The sequence below is a fragment of the Rattus norvegicus genome, chromosome 12 (genome assembly GCF_036323735.1).
Source record: "Rattus norvegicus strain BN/NHsdMcwi chromosome 12, GRCr8, whole genome shotgun sequence".
In the NCBI taxonomy this organism is placed as follows: Eukaryota; Metazoa; Chordata; class Mammalia; order Rodentia; family Muridae; genus Rattus; species Rattus norvegicus.
Genome location: NC_086030.1, coordinates 51206912 through 51222248, shown reverse-complemented (window position 1 = coordinate 51222248; position 15337 = coordinate 51206912). Strand labels below are relative to the sequence as shown.

Below are 15337 nucleotides of genomic sequence, written 5' to 3'. Positions count from 1 at the left end.
GAGAAAAACAGCTCCCAGATGCAGACTCAGCCGGAACATGGTGTTCACGCAGCTTCGCCTTCTGATCCCGGGTTCCAGACAACATGATGGCGTTTTCTAAAGCAATCCCAGATCTTTCACATCTTCTTCAGTATAGAATAAGACAGATCAGTTTTTTAAAAACTGAGAAATGGAAGTGCAGCTTTCTGGAGTGATTCCACCCAGCTAAGCAGAAAAAACACACTTGCCCCATGAACATATTCCTTGCTGATTCTCCAAGCTTCGTTTTATTTTCAACCCAAGGTATCAACAAATAAAGAGAACACTCCTTGGGAGTGTCAGAAAATAAAAGAAATGTAGCGAATGGTACCGGCAAACAAACAAGCCAAACAAACAAGCCACGGCTTGCTGATGTTTTCCTCCCCCTGTGATTTAAAGCCCTTGCAACTCACAATCTAATTAACATCGAACTGAGTTGCAAGTACAGTGGCCTGTTTGGTTCAATAATAATACATTTATATGAAAGGTTAATGAAACGAATTTTCTCTGTATCCAATTCATTAAAAATTGCTCTACAATCAAGGATTGTAATGGAATAGAGATTAAATATTCATGTTCATCAGTTGTCTGTGTCATTTCTGATTTTCCTTCATCTCAGCCTCCATGGTTTGAGTTTTACAACTAGGACAATAACCCCCCGCCCCGCCCCCCCCACCCCCGCAAAATGCTGATTTAGAGGCTAATTGCACGGCATTAATTCTTTCATCAAAGACATTGTGTGGACCAGAGAAAGTACAGTAGCCAGGGTTGGCCGGCTCTGTGTGCTCAGTGTTGGGGGACAACTTTTGTGTGCAGTGGTCATCCAAAAACAGCCTGTGTGATACCGACGGGCAGAGGTGAACTCCAGTGAAGCACTGACACTGGGCACAGGACTGGGAAATAAATAAGTAACTTAGGAAGTCAGAAAGCGATGCATTTATGCCATGAAAGGAGAACTTATAACCGTGGGTTACAGGATAATAACAAAGTTTTTTTTTTTTTAATCTAAGAGCAACAGCAGAAGGCATAGATTAAATCTAAGTCAAAAGTAAACTGTTGACAACTGCTTGGAGTAAGTGACTCTCCATCTTCATCCTGTGTAACAGCACACACGTCTGTCACATCTGATGTGACCACACACGTCTGTCACATCTGATGTGTCTGAAGTACACCCCTGCCCCTGTGCACAGCAGTTCACCTCCTAACTCATTTGAACCATCAGGGTGTGTGTGTGTGTGTGTGTGTGTGTGTGTGGCGGGAGGGTCATGTTCTAATCGGACTCAGTGACAATTTGGAACCGTGAACCAGGGGCAGAATGTTGGAAGGAAAGACTGAAGTCTGTTGTCCGTTGTCATTTCTAGGGGTGCTCACTGGCTGAGGAGTTTACTGTTGTCAGTGTTCAGATGTATTCAGTCGAACATTTTTCCTTTAGCTCTCGGGATGGCCTCTTAAACAAACCCCAGGCTAATAATCCTAACAGTTTTAGCAGCACGTGGTAAATGCTTTAGTCATTAGGTAGGTTTTGTTACTACTGAAAGACAGCGAACATCCCCGAGAGTTAGCATTTGGTGCAGCTGGCCACGTCTGCAGCATTTATGCCCCTCCAGCTTTAGACTGTGGCATCTCTGCCACACGATGGGGAGATGTCCGGAGGCTCCGAGGGTGACCCTGTGGCCGGCATTTAACATTGCCTCATAGGTTCAGCTCCCCATGACAGGTGGCAAGTGTTCCCTGTGAAGGGACCAAAATGTGCCCCTTTCTCGAAGAAAGTGGCTTCCCATGGAAACAATGACAGGAAGAGAAAGAGGAGCAGACAGGCTCCCGGATGTCATGCCAGCCTCCTCCTGCCTGCGGTGGTTAACAGCCAGGAATCTCTGCACACTCTGACCTTGGCTGCAGCAGGCTCCGGGGGTAGCTGCTGTTATCTTCCGGGACTCAGTAATTCAAATTACTTTTTACCCGGTAAAATAGATTTCCTCTGTAAGCCTTATAGCAACAAGTTCTTCTTCAATTACATGGCTTCCCAGTTGCTTAAAACTGTTTGGAACAAGGGAACAGGTGGGTAAAGCAGAAATTGGAATTGGGTTGAGTTTTAAAACATTTACTATTTATTTGATTCATTTTACTCATACGATTGTCTCGTCTGAGTGTTTGCATACCATGTGTGTGCCTGGTGCCTGTGGTGGCCATTGCAGCATGCATATATATATATATATATATATATATATATATATATATATATATGTAATTTAAAGAACTTTATTTTAAAGAACATGTAAGTAAAAAGTATCACACAGCTATATTAACAAAGCCCTTCAAACAGCGCTTGCCCAGGCCCAAAGTCTGTCCGTCTAAACGAACATCTGTACAGTTATAATAGCCACTCTAACACCTCAGAGCTTGGATTTGGATTTTATTTGCACTTACATAATCAATGCATTTTATGCCATATGTATAAAGTACAGGTATATTTTATACACAACTTCTTTGGAAAGGAAAAAAAGCCCCTTAAAAAATTGTCTGGCAGCATTGGAACTAGAAAAATGATTATATATCCCCTTTCATAACTCATGAGTCCTCACCTGTCCTTCCACATCCCCTAAAATCACTCCTCCGTCTTCTTCTTACTCGTTGTATGTGCACGCATACACACTTGTCTACATATGTGCAGAACATGGGTTTTCCCTTCTGAGATTAGGCGATCTCATTTCACAATGTGCACATCCATCCGTTTCCCTGCAGAGCTCCTGATTCTATTTTTAAAAAATGATTTATTATTTTTTTAACGTATACAAATGCTCCATCTGCATGTACACCTGCAGGTCAGAAGAGGGCACCGGATCCCACTACAGATGGTTTTGAGCCACTCTGTGGTGGCTGGGAATTGAACTCAGGACCTCTCGAAGAGCAGTCAGTGCCCTTAACTGCTGAGCCATTTCTCCAGCCCCCACTGATGTCATTTTTAAAGAAAGCTGCGTGGCATTGCTTCTGACCTGCGTCGTCACCGTTCCCATTACCAGCTCACCAGTCTCGGAGCCATGGCGTTGTTTTCCTAGCTATTCAACGTTGAACACGGGAGCCAGATTCTGTGGAGTGCATTGGCCAAGTCACCCGCACACTTATTTTCACCTCTCCGAGGGCTCTCCACACCCGATTCCTAGAGCCGGTGTGCCAGTGCACAGTCCTGCAACACTGAATACGAGGGACCCCTTTGATCACACCCTCTCTAGCATTTGTAACCGTCCTTGGTTGTTTTATTGATCTTTGCCATTCTGACTGTGGCAAGGTGAAATATCAGAGCTGTTTCGATTTACATGTCCCTCATTACTAAGCACCACGTATAGTTGTTTTGAGATATTTCTTAGCCAGTTTTATTTCTTCTTTTGAGACCTCTCTGTTCCGATCAATCCAGCCTCCCCCCACCTCCTTTTTTTTTTTTTTAATTTGTTGGCTTTTGTTGTTGTTATAGTTTTGCTTTTGACTACTTTTAAAGTACTTTATATATTCTAGATATTAGTTCTCTGTCAGATGTGCAGCTGGCAAAGATTCTCTCTCCTCTGTAAGCTTCCTCTTAACTGATTGATTGTTTCTTTACCTGTGTAGGAACTGTGGAGTTTCGTCAAGTCCCACTCGTCAACTGTCGGCTTTAATTTTGGGGCAAATAGAGTCCTGTCCAGGAAGTCTCTTCTTGTAGCTCTCTCAGGCAGGATAACTGTCCGTGCTTTCTTCTGTTAGTCTCCATGTTTCAGCCTTAGTTCCTGATCCATTTGGAGCTAGACTTTGTACAACAGGATAGGTATGGGTCTAATTAACTGACCCCCTTTCTTCTCCACTCGGACATCTGCTGTGTTATGTGCTGTTTGTTGAAGACGATTACTTTTCTCCAGCTTAGGTTTCTGGTGTCTTTGTCAAAGGGTAAATGGCTGAAGTTATGTGCACTTGTGTTTGGGTCCTTGGCTCTGTCCCGTCTGCTTGCATGTCTTATCTTTGCGACAGCAGCATATCGTTTTATTCCTCTGGCTCTGCAACCTATCAGGTCTGCAAGGCCGATCCCTCCAACATGGTTCTCTTGGCCGAAGATTGTTTTGGATATCCAGTGAACTTTATGATTCGATATGATATGAAATTCGGGATAGATTTATCTTTCTGTTTCTATGAAGAATCAAAAGGAGATTTTGATTGAGATTGCATGGAGTCTATCTTTTGGTAGAATGGTCATTCTCACAAATTCACCATTCTATGAGCATGGGATGTCTTTCCATTTTCTAGTATCTCCCTCTCTTTGTTAAAAGGTTTAAAATGTAAAGATTGTAAAAGTCCTTCACCTCCGTGGTTAGGTTTATTCCTAGATATCTTATTTTCTTTGGGGCTGCTGTGATCTCTTTACGCTTACTGATGGTGCATAGAAAAGCTATGGATTTGTGCAGGTTGATTCTGTATCCTGCCCCATCGCCGAATTTGTTTATTGTTTCTAGAAGGTTTCTGGTAGAGTTTTCAGGATCTCTAATGTATAGTTTGGTGTCATCTGCAAATAAGAACAGTTTGACCACTTTTTTTCCTGTTTTGTGTCTCCTAAGTTTCACTCCTTCGCTTTATTGCTCCAGCTGGCCCTTCAAATCCGATATCGAAGAGGAGTGAGGATCGAGTCTCTGCCTCCTTCATGGTTTCAGTATGGTTGCTTCAAGGGTTTCTCCACTTAGGATGACATTGGCTCTGGGTTTTTCTTACACTTTCACTGTGTTGAGCCGTGTCCCCCTCCTCTCTTTGACTTTTATCATGACACCATGTTGGATTTTGTCAGAGGCCTTTTCTCCCTCCACTGAGCTGATGATCTCGTGAGTGTGAGTTTTGTCTTTACGTCCATGCATGGGGTCTTTTGCCTTTACTGCCTTGCGTCGGTTGGCCCATCCTTGCACTTCAGGGATAAAATATCTGTCTGTATCAAGCTTTCAAGCATTGAGAATTTTTAAATCTATGTCCACCAGGGATACTGATCAGTAGCTTTCTTTTATCTTTGTTTCTTTTCCTGGTTTTGGCATTAAGGAGATACTGGCTTTACAGGAGGAGTTTGGAGCCTTCTTCCCTCCCTCCCTCCCTCCCTCCCTCCCTCCCTCCCTCCCTCCCTCCCTCCCTCTGTTCATTGCTTTGTTTTGTTTTTTTGGATGCAGGTTTTCTCTGTGTGGCTTTGGCTATCCTGGACCTCACTCTGTTTATAGGCCAGGCTGGCCTTCAGCTCACAGAGATTCACCTGCCTCTGCCTCCCAAGTGCTGGGATTAAGGGGGTGCACCATCCCCCTCCCCTACCCCACTCCCTTTTCTTTTCTTCCTTCCCTTCTTTTTCTCCTTTTTCCCTTCCTCCCTTCCTCCCTTCCTTCCTTCCTTCCTTCCTTCCTTCCTTCCTTCCTTCCTTCCTTCCTTCCCCTTCTTTCATACTTTGAGGATTGGCTCCACATCTTTGAAAGTCTAGTAGAACTCTGCCGTGAGTCCACCTGGGCCTCATGCTTTTACCTAGAAGACGTTTCACTCCTGCCTCAACCCTGTTTGTCCATTTAGGTTGTTAACCTCCTTTTGGTTTGACTTTGGTTGTTTGGCTGAATCTAGGAATTTATCCACTTCTTTTTGGCTTTCCAGCTAAATAGAGTATGGGTTTTTACACTCATCTTTTATGAAAACGTGAGTTTCTTTGCTCTCCTTGGTAATGGTTCCCTGTCTATTTCTGGTTCTGTTAAATTTGGGTCTTGTCCTTCTTTGGGTTCGTCGGTCCAATGGTCTGTTGATGTTGTTTATCTTCTCAAAGAACCTTCGCTTAGATTCATTGAGTTTGAATGTGTGTGTGTGTAACATATTATATATTATATACTATATATTGTATGTGTAATATATACATAAAATTTATCTTTCCCTCAGAGGACAGCTTCCATTGTGTCCCAGAGGTTTTGCTGTGTGGTGTTTTCTTTTTTTATTGAGTCCCAGAGAATTTTTTTTTCTGTCTTGATTTCTTCTTTGACCCATTCATCATCCAGTAATGAGTTATTTAATCTCCACGAGTTTGTGCATTTACTAGAGATTTCTTTGCTGTCAATTTTAAGTTTTATTGCATTATGGTCAGTTGAAATACATGGAATTATTTCAGCCTTTCCTAATTTGTAAAGATTTGCTTCATGCCCCAGGATGAGGTATTTTTGGAAGCTTCCATTTGCTGCTGTGTAGAATGTCTATTTAATGGTATTTAGGTGGAATAGCCTGCAAATGTCTGTCTTGCCCATCTGACGTATAACTTCATTATGATGTCTCTCCCTTTACTTTTTCTGCAGATAACCTGCCCAGCTAGACCCTGGACAGTGACCGGCAGGATCTGGCTGGCTGGGTGGAGAGGCTGGGTGCTGTGTAGGGTGGGGGCTGGCAGGGCAGTTCCTGTGGAAGCCTAGAGGTTGTGTACAGGTGGTGTGGTTAGACGAGGCCAGGGACTGATGTGGATCCTAGGCTACACGTGTAGTTTGTGGAGGGGATTTGTCTGGGAGGGTCAGGTGACTCACCCATGGGATGAGGGTGACTAATATTTTTAATACTTAAGTATATACTGGAATTCAGTGCATTCCCTTAGTCTAGAGTCACGTGTTCTTGTTAAGTCTTATTTCATTAGCTAGCAAGATGGCTGTTCTAGTCTGTGTCAGGTGCTGTGCCGAGTTCTCTGTTCTGTCACAATAAACTACAGTCTCTTTTCCATCATTCTCAGCTTAAGTTTTATTGTGCCCACTGCTCACAGAAGTCTAAAGAATTGATCTTATTCTGTAGTGACTTGGGGAAAGAGCTGGGAGAGCCCCACATGATGGTCACCTAACATGGAGCATGTTGTTCCCAGATGACGTCTCATCCCATGGGCACTGTCAAGCACTAAGTGACCATATCCGGAGGTCCAGTGTCACCATCTCATCTCATTTTGATTCTGAAGAAAATGAAACAAGCTGAGTTTCTAGCACTGCCATGTCACTTGAGACCATAACTTGCATCTTTAAATGGTGTATGTGTATGTACATGTGTGTGTATACATGTGTGTGAACACATGCATGTACAAATGTGCCTACATGTGCATGTGTTCATGTGCATATGTATGAAGACATGTATATGCACAAATGTGTATATGTGTGTATACATTTGTGTATGTATGTGCTTGTGGCTCAACACATGTATGTATGTACAAATGTGTGTAAATATGCATGTGTGCATGTGTGTATACATGTGTGTATGTATGTGCATGTATGAACACATGCACATGGGTACAAATGCATGTACATATGCATGTGTGTCTGTGTGCATATGTATATGTATGAACACATGTATATGCACAAATGGGCGTGTACATATGTGTGTGCAATACTTAGGCATGCCTTGGCATGCATGTGAGGTCAGAAGACAACCTTAGGGATCTCTGCCGTCCACCTTGAGTATCTTGTTGCTCATGGCTGCATCTGTTTGAGGTTGGTTTTTTTCCCCAGGTTCAGCCGAACAAAACGTACTTTTCATCATTTTACTTGATAAACTGTGAAATCATTGATCACTCAGTGAAGTAATGGATGATTGAGTTTTGTTTTAAGCACACAGGAACTTCAAAATTAAAAAAACATTTAATATTTTTTTTGTTTCCTATAATACATAACCCTAGATATCTCCCTCCATTGGCAGTAACTCTTGCTTGCATAGATGCCCAGCACGTTCATATGTGTATGTATCGCGTGATTCTTATGTATTCTTTATTTTGAGATAGGGTCTCCCTCTGGCGACCAGGCTGGTCTGCTATGCAGATAGGGTTGGCCTCAAGCTCTAAGCAATTCTCCTGTCACAGCCTCCCTGGGTCCTGGGATTTCCTGGTTGCATATGCATCATCATATAATCTCGGGCACGTTTGTGGCTAAGCCTCTCTTCAAGAGCCACAGAACCATGGTCATTTCCAGGTGGAGTGCATGACTGGAACCCCCCACAGTGGAACTTGGGTGGGAAATGCAAAACCGTCTGCAAACACATTGAATGGGAACAGTGGCCAAGGCTAGAGGGAGGAAGCGCAGTAAGCGCGCCTTCGCGTGGGTTATCTACGCCTGCATTTTCACAGCTGCTGCTGGTTCAAATCCACAGACACAAAACGGCCCATGAGCATCTGAGCGTTCGTTTCCCTTAGAGGTTAATTCTCGGTTGAAGTCCAGAATAGCCTTACTTCTTCAGACTACCTCAGCACGCTGCTACACGCGTGTGATAACTGGGTTTACGGGGAAGCCCGAAAGTCTCCGCTCTCGCACTCTCCAAGTACTCATGTGGTAGAAAATGCTAGAGGTATATTTTCAGCGGTAGTTTGAGAGTCTCGTGATATCGTTTATAGGAATGGTCAAGTGTGTTCACCTGAACAAGGATAACCAGTGTTGTAAGAGAGGATAGAATAAGAAGCCACTTACTTAGAGACAGAGGTACAAAAGCTGAGCATATTAATAAAGTTAGTCAAAAGTAGGTTTATTTATCTCACTATTTTATTTTATATGCGTGGCTGTTTCGCCTTCATATATGTCTGTGCTCTGCGGAGACATTCCATTCTTTCTGTGGATGGTTCTCTATGTACTTGAAAAGCAAACTGTACTTGACAAAACTGGTTTAAGTTCTAAGTTTAGGGTCTGGGGAATACCTCAGTTGGCAAACTGTTTACCTGTAATGCTCCAGAGCCTTAGTCCACAAGAAAAGAATCCACATAAAGAGCTCGGCGCTCTTTATGCATGCGGACATGTACACACATGCTGGCGCGCACACACAAACAATTTAAAGAGAACTCTATGGTTATACATTTCCCAGTTCTCTGATAATTTCTTCAGTTAGCTGACATCATCTGGTCATCTGTGATCACATTTTTTTTTTTTACCACTTTTAAATTAAGCCCTTAAAGAACGCAAAGGACAGTAGTAATCTTGGTTGTTTTGAGGCAAAGCACACGTATTTCAGGTAACTATTTTAAAAAATGTTTGAAACCCCACAGAGCCTGTAAGCATAGCCAAGTAAGATGGCTAAAGGAAGGTAAACATACAGCCAAAAGTAGTCTGAAGCCAGCCAGGGCTACCGTGAGATCCTGATTCAAGCATCAAAAACAATCCATCAAATTCCCCAGATGAATACAATGTGCATGTGTCCAAACTGAGTTTTTAAACAAGGATGTGTATATTATCTTTTTTTTTTGTCAAGTTGACACAAACTAGAGTCACTGAGAAGAGGGACTCTCAGATGAAGACTTGCCTTCCTCAGAAAGGCCTATGGGCAAGTCTATGGGCAGTCTCTTAATTGCTCCTTGACATAGGAGGACCCAGCCCACCATGGGTGGTTTCATCCCTAGGCTTTACAAATAAGGCAGCTGGTCCAGCAAGAGCTGGTGAATAGTGAGCAGCATCACCCTATGGTCTCTGCTTCTGTTCCTGCGTGTTCCCAGGTTGATGAGGGAATGCAAGTCATGCGCCAAATAAAACCTTTTTTCTTCCCAGGTTGCCTTTGGTCAGTGCTCTATTGTACAACAGAGAATCAAACCACAGCACGTTGTGACAGGGTACATGATATGACTGACAGGGCACATGATATGATTGACAGGGCACATGCAACCGAAGTTGTATTTCGCATGTTAATGTGCCTTATTAGGCACCTTGGTAAGATATCAGGAAATCTCCCAATAGCCAGCCTTTTGGAGAGTGTCTCAGATTTGCTCTGCTGCCAAGGATGGTCTTATCCTATTTTTCCTTCTCCCTGTGTCTTTCAAGTGCTGGCATTACAGGCTAGCAGCGCTGGTTAAGAATGAGAATTTCTGTTGGGCTGCCACGGTGACTTTTTGTGCTGCATGATGGGTGAGCATGGTACCACCTGAACTCTAGCTCCAGCCCAAGGACCATGTTTTAAATCATTTAGAAGCAATGCGAAGATATGTGCCAACCAATAGCGCAAAGTCAGCATGTCTGAGACATAAAAGAAACATTTAAATGTGAGTTCTTGAAAGAAGTACAATTTGCGAGTGTAGAAGAAATGAGTTCTCAGTTATCGACCCTTTATTCCGGTTTTTGAGCCACAGGCATCTCATTCCTAGCTCCAATAAAGCATCCCCACGGGCTCGACGGGCGGCCGAGTAGTAAGTAAGAACCTTTGTTCTCTTCCCTGTGTTCCCAGGCATACTTCCGACAGGGTGTTGCCCTCCAGTACCTCGGCCGGCACGCGGATGCCCTGGCAGCCTTCGCGTCTGGGCTGGCTCAGGACCCCAAAAGCCTCCAGCTCCTGGTGGGGATGGTGGAAGCTGCCATGAAGTCTCCCATGAGAGGTAGGCAGGACGCGAGTCTTCAGGAGTGACTGGGAAGCAGGCGCCCAGCCTTCCGTGTTCGAGAGCTGCTGGGGTCTGTGACCCGCTGACGGACTGTCTAATGGGGGCAGATGAGTTCATGCCTTCCTGTTTCAGGACTATTTAAATCATTTCCACTGTAAAATTAGTTTTAAGTTTTTAATTTACAATGCCTCTAATAACAAGTTGATTTTCTTGTATGAACAAATACAGCCTTTAGAAATAATAAAATAAGACATTAAACCGGGCTTCCTTCCTTCCCTCCCTCCCTCCCTCCCTCCCTTTCTCTCTCCCTCTTTCCCTCCTTTTCTCCCTCCCTCTCCCCCCTTCTCTCCCTCTTTTCTTCCCTTCCTTTGTCCTTCCTTCCTTCCATACAAAACACAGAAGTTAATTCAACAGGATTAAGAGATAGTTTATTCTGGAGCCAAATATGAGTAAACGTAGCCTCCGAATCACAGTTTAGATTACCCGCTTCCATGTTTCCCAGTGTGGATGCAGTTCTGTGGAGTTTTATAGTAAGAGAACAAAGAACAGTATAAATGAAAAGTCACAGTCGATCATTACCTTGGGAAGTACCAGAGAGACAGGGTGCAGCAGATGCCAGATTCTTAGCTATGGCCTCAGAGGCCGCCTGATAACTTCTTTGGGTCTGCTGGTAGACAGCAGGGTTTGTTAAGTTAGCACATTCCAAAGGTTTGTAATCTGTTTATCAGGACAGCAGGCATGTTGCAGAGGTGGTCAGGGAGTGGCTCCATACGGGGCTAAATGTAACCTGACAGAAGTTGTGACTGGCCTCCCAACCTTGTAGCATCCCATCTTCCCTCAGGAATTCTCAGCCACACTTCCCTTTCTTCCCGACAGAATCTCTCCCTGTAGCCAAGGCTATCATGAACTTACTGTGTAGTCCAGGCTGGCCTGGAACTCACAGCAATCCTCCTGTCTCAGTCTCCTGACTGTTGTGATCATAGGCGTGAGCTATCATGTCTGCCTCATTCTTTCTTGCATTTCTTAAAGCATCTGTAGCCCCGGGCAGCATCTCACATCTTTAGAGAAACAGAAAGAGGCTGAGAGTTGCCCTCAAAGAGGAAATCAGAAGGTGGAAACGGTTTTCTCTGTTGCTTTATTCCCACTGATCTTCTGAGAAAACAGAGGATACACGGACATGGTCCCGGGCAAGGCTGGAGGAATTCTACTGCACTGAGCCAACTGTCTTCACTGCCGCACAGTGGTTTTATAGTGTTTTACTCTGCGGCCCCAGGAAGTTACACTCAGGATTGAAAGAGCACTGGGCAGACATTGTAGCACTCACTGAGCTTTGATGAATGTGCAGTTGGGAGGTTTCTGACTGAACACATACACCAGCTGTCATCTGTCATGGCGGCGGATCTGTGGCCTGCAGACATCTTATGTCCATAGCTTATGTCAAGCAGGACTTGCCATAGAAATGATTATTCTAGAGAATGAACCTGAAAGTCTCGATGACAGTATCGTTTTGTCTAGTTGTACGTGTTTGCAGCACTAGGCTCTTTAATTTGCTTCCTGTTACTGTACTTGGCTCAAAGCTCATGCCAAACAAAACAATGGTGAGGTAGACTGTGCTCCTGTCTCCAAGCAATTAGCTCTGTGTAAAAGGTATTTTCCTGAAAGTTAGACATTTCATATCTTTAGGGGAAAGAGGTAAGAAACTTTCCTTCAAGCAGTCTCACAACTCTGCTTTAGGGACCAAAGGCTCTCCCCAAGACAGGCCTTGCTGTCAATAAACCGTGATTCAGAGCAATGCACTCGGGGCACCAGGACCTTTAGGGGAACACGATGAACAAGCCAACACCTGTCTTCCTTACCATTTCCTACAGTTTTTTTTAATTTTCTTTCATTTTTTTTTCTTTCCTCTCCATGAAGGCCATGCATAGAACTTCTCCAAGGATTGGTAGCAGCATTTAAAGAATGTATATGGAACACTTGTATTTAGTCCATGAAGACAACACCGGTTCACCCTGAGGCAGCCCTGTGGCTGCCAGAGGATGCTCTACCAAATGTGTTGATATCTGCAGAATGGCATCTGTTGGGCTTTGAAACAATTTGTTGAGAAATAGCTTTGTTTTGTTTTGTTTTTTGTTTTAGTAAATTTTCCCTGTAGCCTCAGAGCAGCTGTCACCCTCAGGGTCCCCCTTCCCATCTTGCAGTGAGTGACCATGGAGGGAAACCTGCTTCTTACAGGACCTGGAGCCCTTCCGTGTTTTCTTCTTCCCTCAGACGCGTGAGCCCTGCCTGCTCTGGCGTCTCCGCCTCCGTCTGCTCCTACTGGCATCTTCTGAGTGTCCTTTCTTCAGCCTGTGGCCGTGCAGGGTGTGGCCCTGCTCTGTGGTGTGCTGTAGTGACTCTCCAAACCATCCTTGTGGTCACAGATGGTGTCATCGTCCCTAGAGTCTAAATGTCTGACAGTGAGGCACAGTGCTGTGGCTCGAACCCTTCGCAGACAGATCTGATCTGACCTGCGACCTCTTGCTGTTGTCTTATTTTGTTTGTTTGTTGAGTTAGGGTTGTTGTGCAGCCCAGTGTGGTCTCTAAACCACAGGATAGCTAAGGCTGGCTTTAAAATCTTAATCCTCCCACCTCCCAAGGATGTACCATGTTGCCTGGTTTGTTTTGTAATTCTGAAATACAACGGAGAAAACAAAATAAAACAAAACTAAACCCAAAACCTCCCCAGCTCAGGTTCCGTGAACAAACATGGCATGAAAGAACGCCTTCAATTCTACGTTTTATATTTAGGGATGTTTTGTTTGTATGCATGCATGTTCACGTGCCACATGTATGTAGTGCCCTTGGAGCCGAGAGGAGGGTATTGGATCCTCTGGAACTGGTGTTACAGATGATTGTGAGCTGCCATAGGGATGTTGAGAACTGAACCTGTGTCCTCAGGAAGAGCAGCAAATCCTGTAACCACTGTCCCATCCCCTCCAGACCCAGTTTGGTCTTTTTTTTCTTTTTTTAAAAGTGAGATTTCATCTTAGGTCTGGGAATGTGGCTCAGCACTAGAAAACACTTGCCTAACGTGTACTGAGTCCTGAGTTCAATCTGAGGACTGCAAAGAGAAAGAGTTGCTTTTTAAAGGCAGGACCGGCCTATATTAATACACTTTTATTCCTATATAAATCATATTATCCCTATCAATATTTAAATTAATTTGGTTTTTATTATTCTCTAGTTTCCTAAGTGAACTATCTGATTTATTTTTATCATTTCACCTATGTATACAAACCAATTGTGAGTAAACTTTCTTGTGGATATGGTTACATCATCACACTACATGTATCTCTCTATGGTTACAGCATAGTACATGTATCTCTTTATGGTTACAACACAATACATGTATCCTTCTATGGTCATGTCACAATACATGTATCTCTCTATAGTCATGTCACATTACATGTATCTCGCTATGGTTACATCACAATACACGTAGCTCTCTATGGTTACATCACAATACTTGTATCTTTCTATGGTCATGTCAAATTGCATGTATCTCTCTTTAGTCATGTCACATTACATGTATCTAGAACTAAATGAATATAAATTGAGAGGATGTCTCAGTCTTTTGACATCTGGGCTGTTTATACTTTTTCTGAGCCAGTCTTTCAGTGTTGTGTATATGCTTTAGGGGATCTAAATGTTGAGGTGCTTGCGCCTGCTGTGGGCTTAGTAACACAGTTGCAGAATGAGGCCAGGGTCACCAACAGCCATCCTCCAAGGGACAGTGCCCAGGACTCCCATGCCTCTCTCTTCTCTTCTGCAAGTTCAGCCATCTAAAGATGGGTCACCTTTGTGAGCCGTCTATCACCTGTTGTGATTCTATCAACTCCGGACGGATCCACAGGGACTGCTTTATCGAGTGCCCAAGGAAAGGGGCTGGCAAATGCTTATGTTTTCTCTCTCAGTTCTGAGGCCTCCCCTTCATTACGTGTCTGTGTCTGCCCTCTGTGAGCACCCTCCTCAGGGAATTTTTTAGGCCCAGACACTTTCCACAAGGGTCCTTCTTTGGAAATGTTGTATGAGGAACATGGATTTTCTTCCCTCAGGAAAGGGGTCTGGTCCCAGCAATGCCATTTGCTAACTTACTGACACGGAGGTAGCGTTGCTTCCTCTCCCCAGCCTTCCTGTAAGAGGGAAAGGATGATGTCCATCCCACTATGTTCCAGGAGCCATAGGACTGAGGCAGACCCTGCAGAAGCCCTGTCCTCTGCAGAAGGGACTCTCTCCTTCCTGGTGCTCACACAGTACCCGGGCTCCCCTTCCTTCATGTACCCTCACTGGAAGTTACACTCTGACCTCAGCATCAGAAACCTGTCTTCCTAGACAACACTGTGATTTCCAGTTTGCCATTTCCTCTGTGAACTGCTGGCCTTAGGACGCTCCCTGGGTATGTCGACAGTTCTCAGAACTCTGGCTTGGAACTGCAGCATGCACTTCTAGATTGGGCAGATCCTGATTCGTCAGATACTCACACGGTCTCTCCTTATTGCACAGCTCCTTACTTATGTATATTAGGCTGTGCAGATCAAGTGCCTAGAGAATCCCCAGTTTAGAAGTGTTTAGAGAGTTTAGAGAGCTGTGCATCTCAGAGCCGGCAAGTGGGCACGCCTCTTAGCAGAGGGCGACCAACTGTCTACTGTCAGCCTCTGCTACATTCTCACCAGCTCCTGGAGTGTCAGGAAATGTGACTTTATTCTTCTTAAATTCCCAAGGACTTTACATTTCAAAAACCTACAGCAGGGGCTCGGTCAGTGTTGCAAAGGGCCTTTATATTCCTTCGGAATTGGTTTGACTCTGGGTATTTCATGTATTATGCATAAATTCTAGAAAGAAAAACATCTGAGTAGCTACAGGCTGCCAAAATTCTGTTCTGTCTAATCTGCTAAAAAAAAATCACAAAATTAGTCCCTCTGATGATAGCGCAAGTTTATCTTAATACAG

The 15337-nt window shown here is 44.1% G+C and overlaps 1 protein-coding gene across 5 annotated transcripts in view; it reads left to right on the top strand.

Annotated features, from left to right (window-relative positions):
- Positions 1 to 15337, top strand: part of Ttc28 (tetratricopeptide repeat domain 28) — a 440646-nt gene that overhangs the window by 221213 nt on the left and 204096 nt on the right. For 4 of the 5 annotated variants that reach the window (XM_063271797.1, XM_063271796.1, XM_006249584.5 and 1 more), the window contains one exon: positions 10198 to 10345. The exons of the other annotated variant lie outside the window; for it this stretch is intronic. In XM_063271797.1, the coding sequence (XP_063127867.1) occupies positions 10198 to 10345 (148 nt within the window). The remainder of the gene's footprint in view (positions 1 to 10197; positions 10346 to 15337) is intronic. 5 annotated transcript variants of the gene reach the window in all.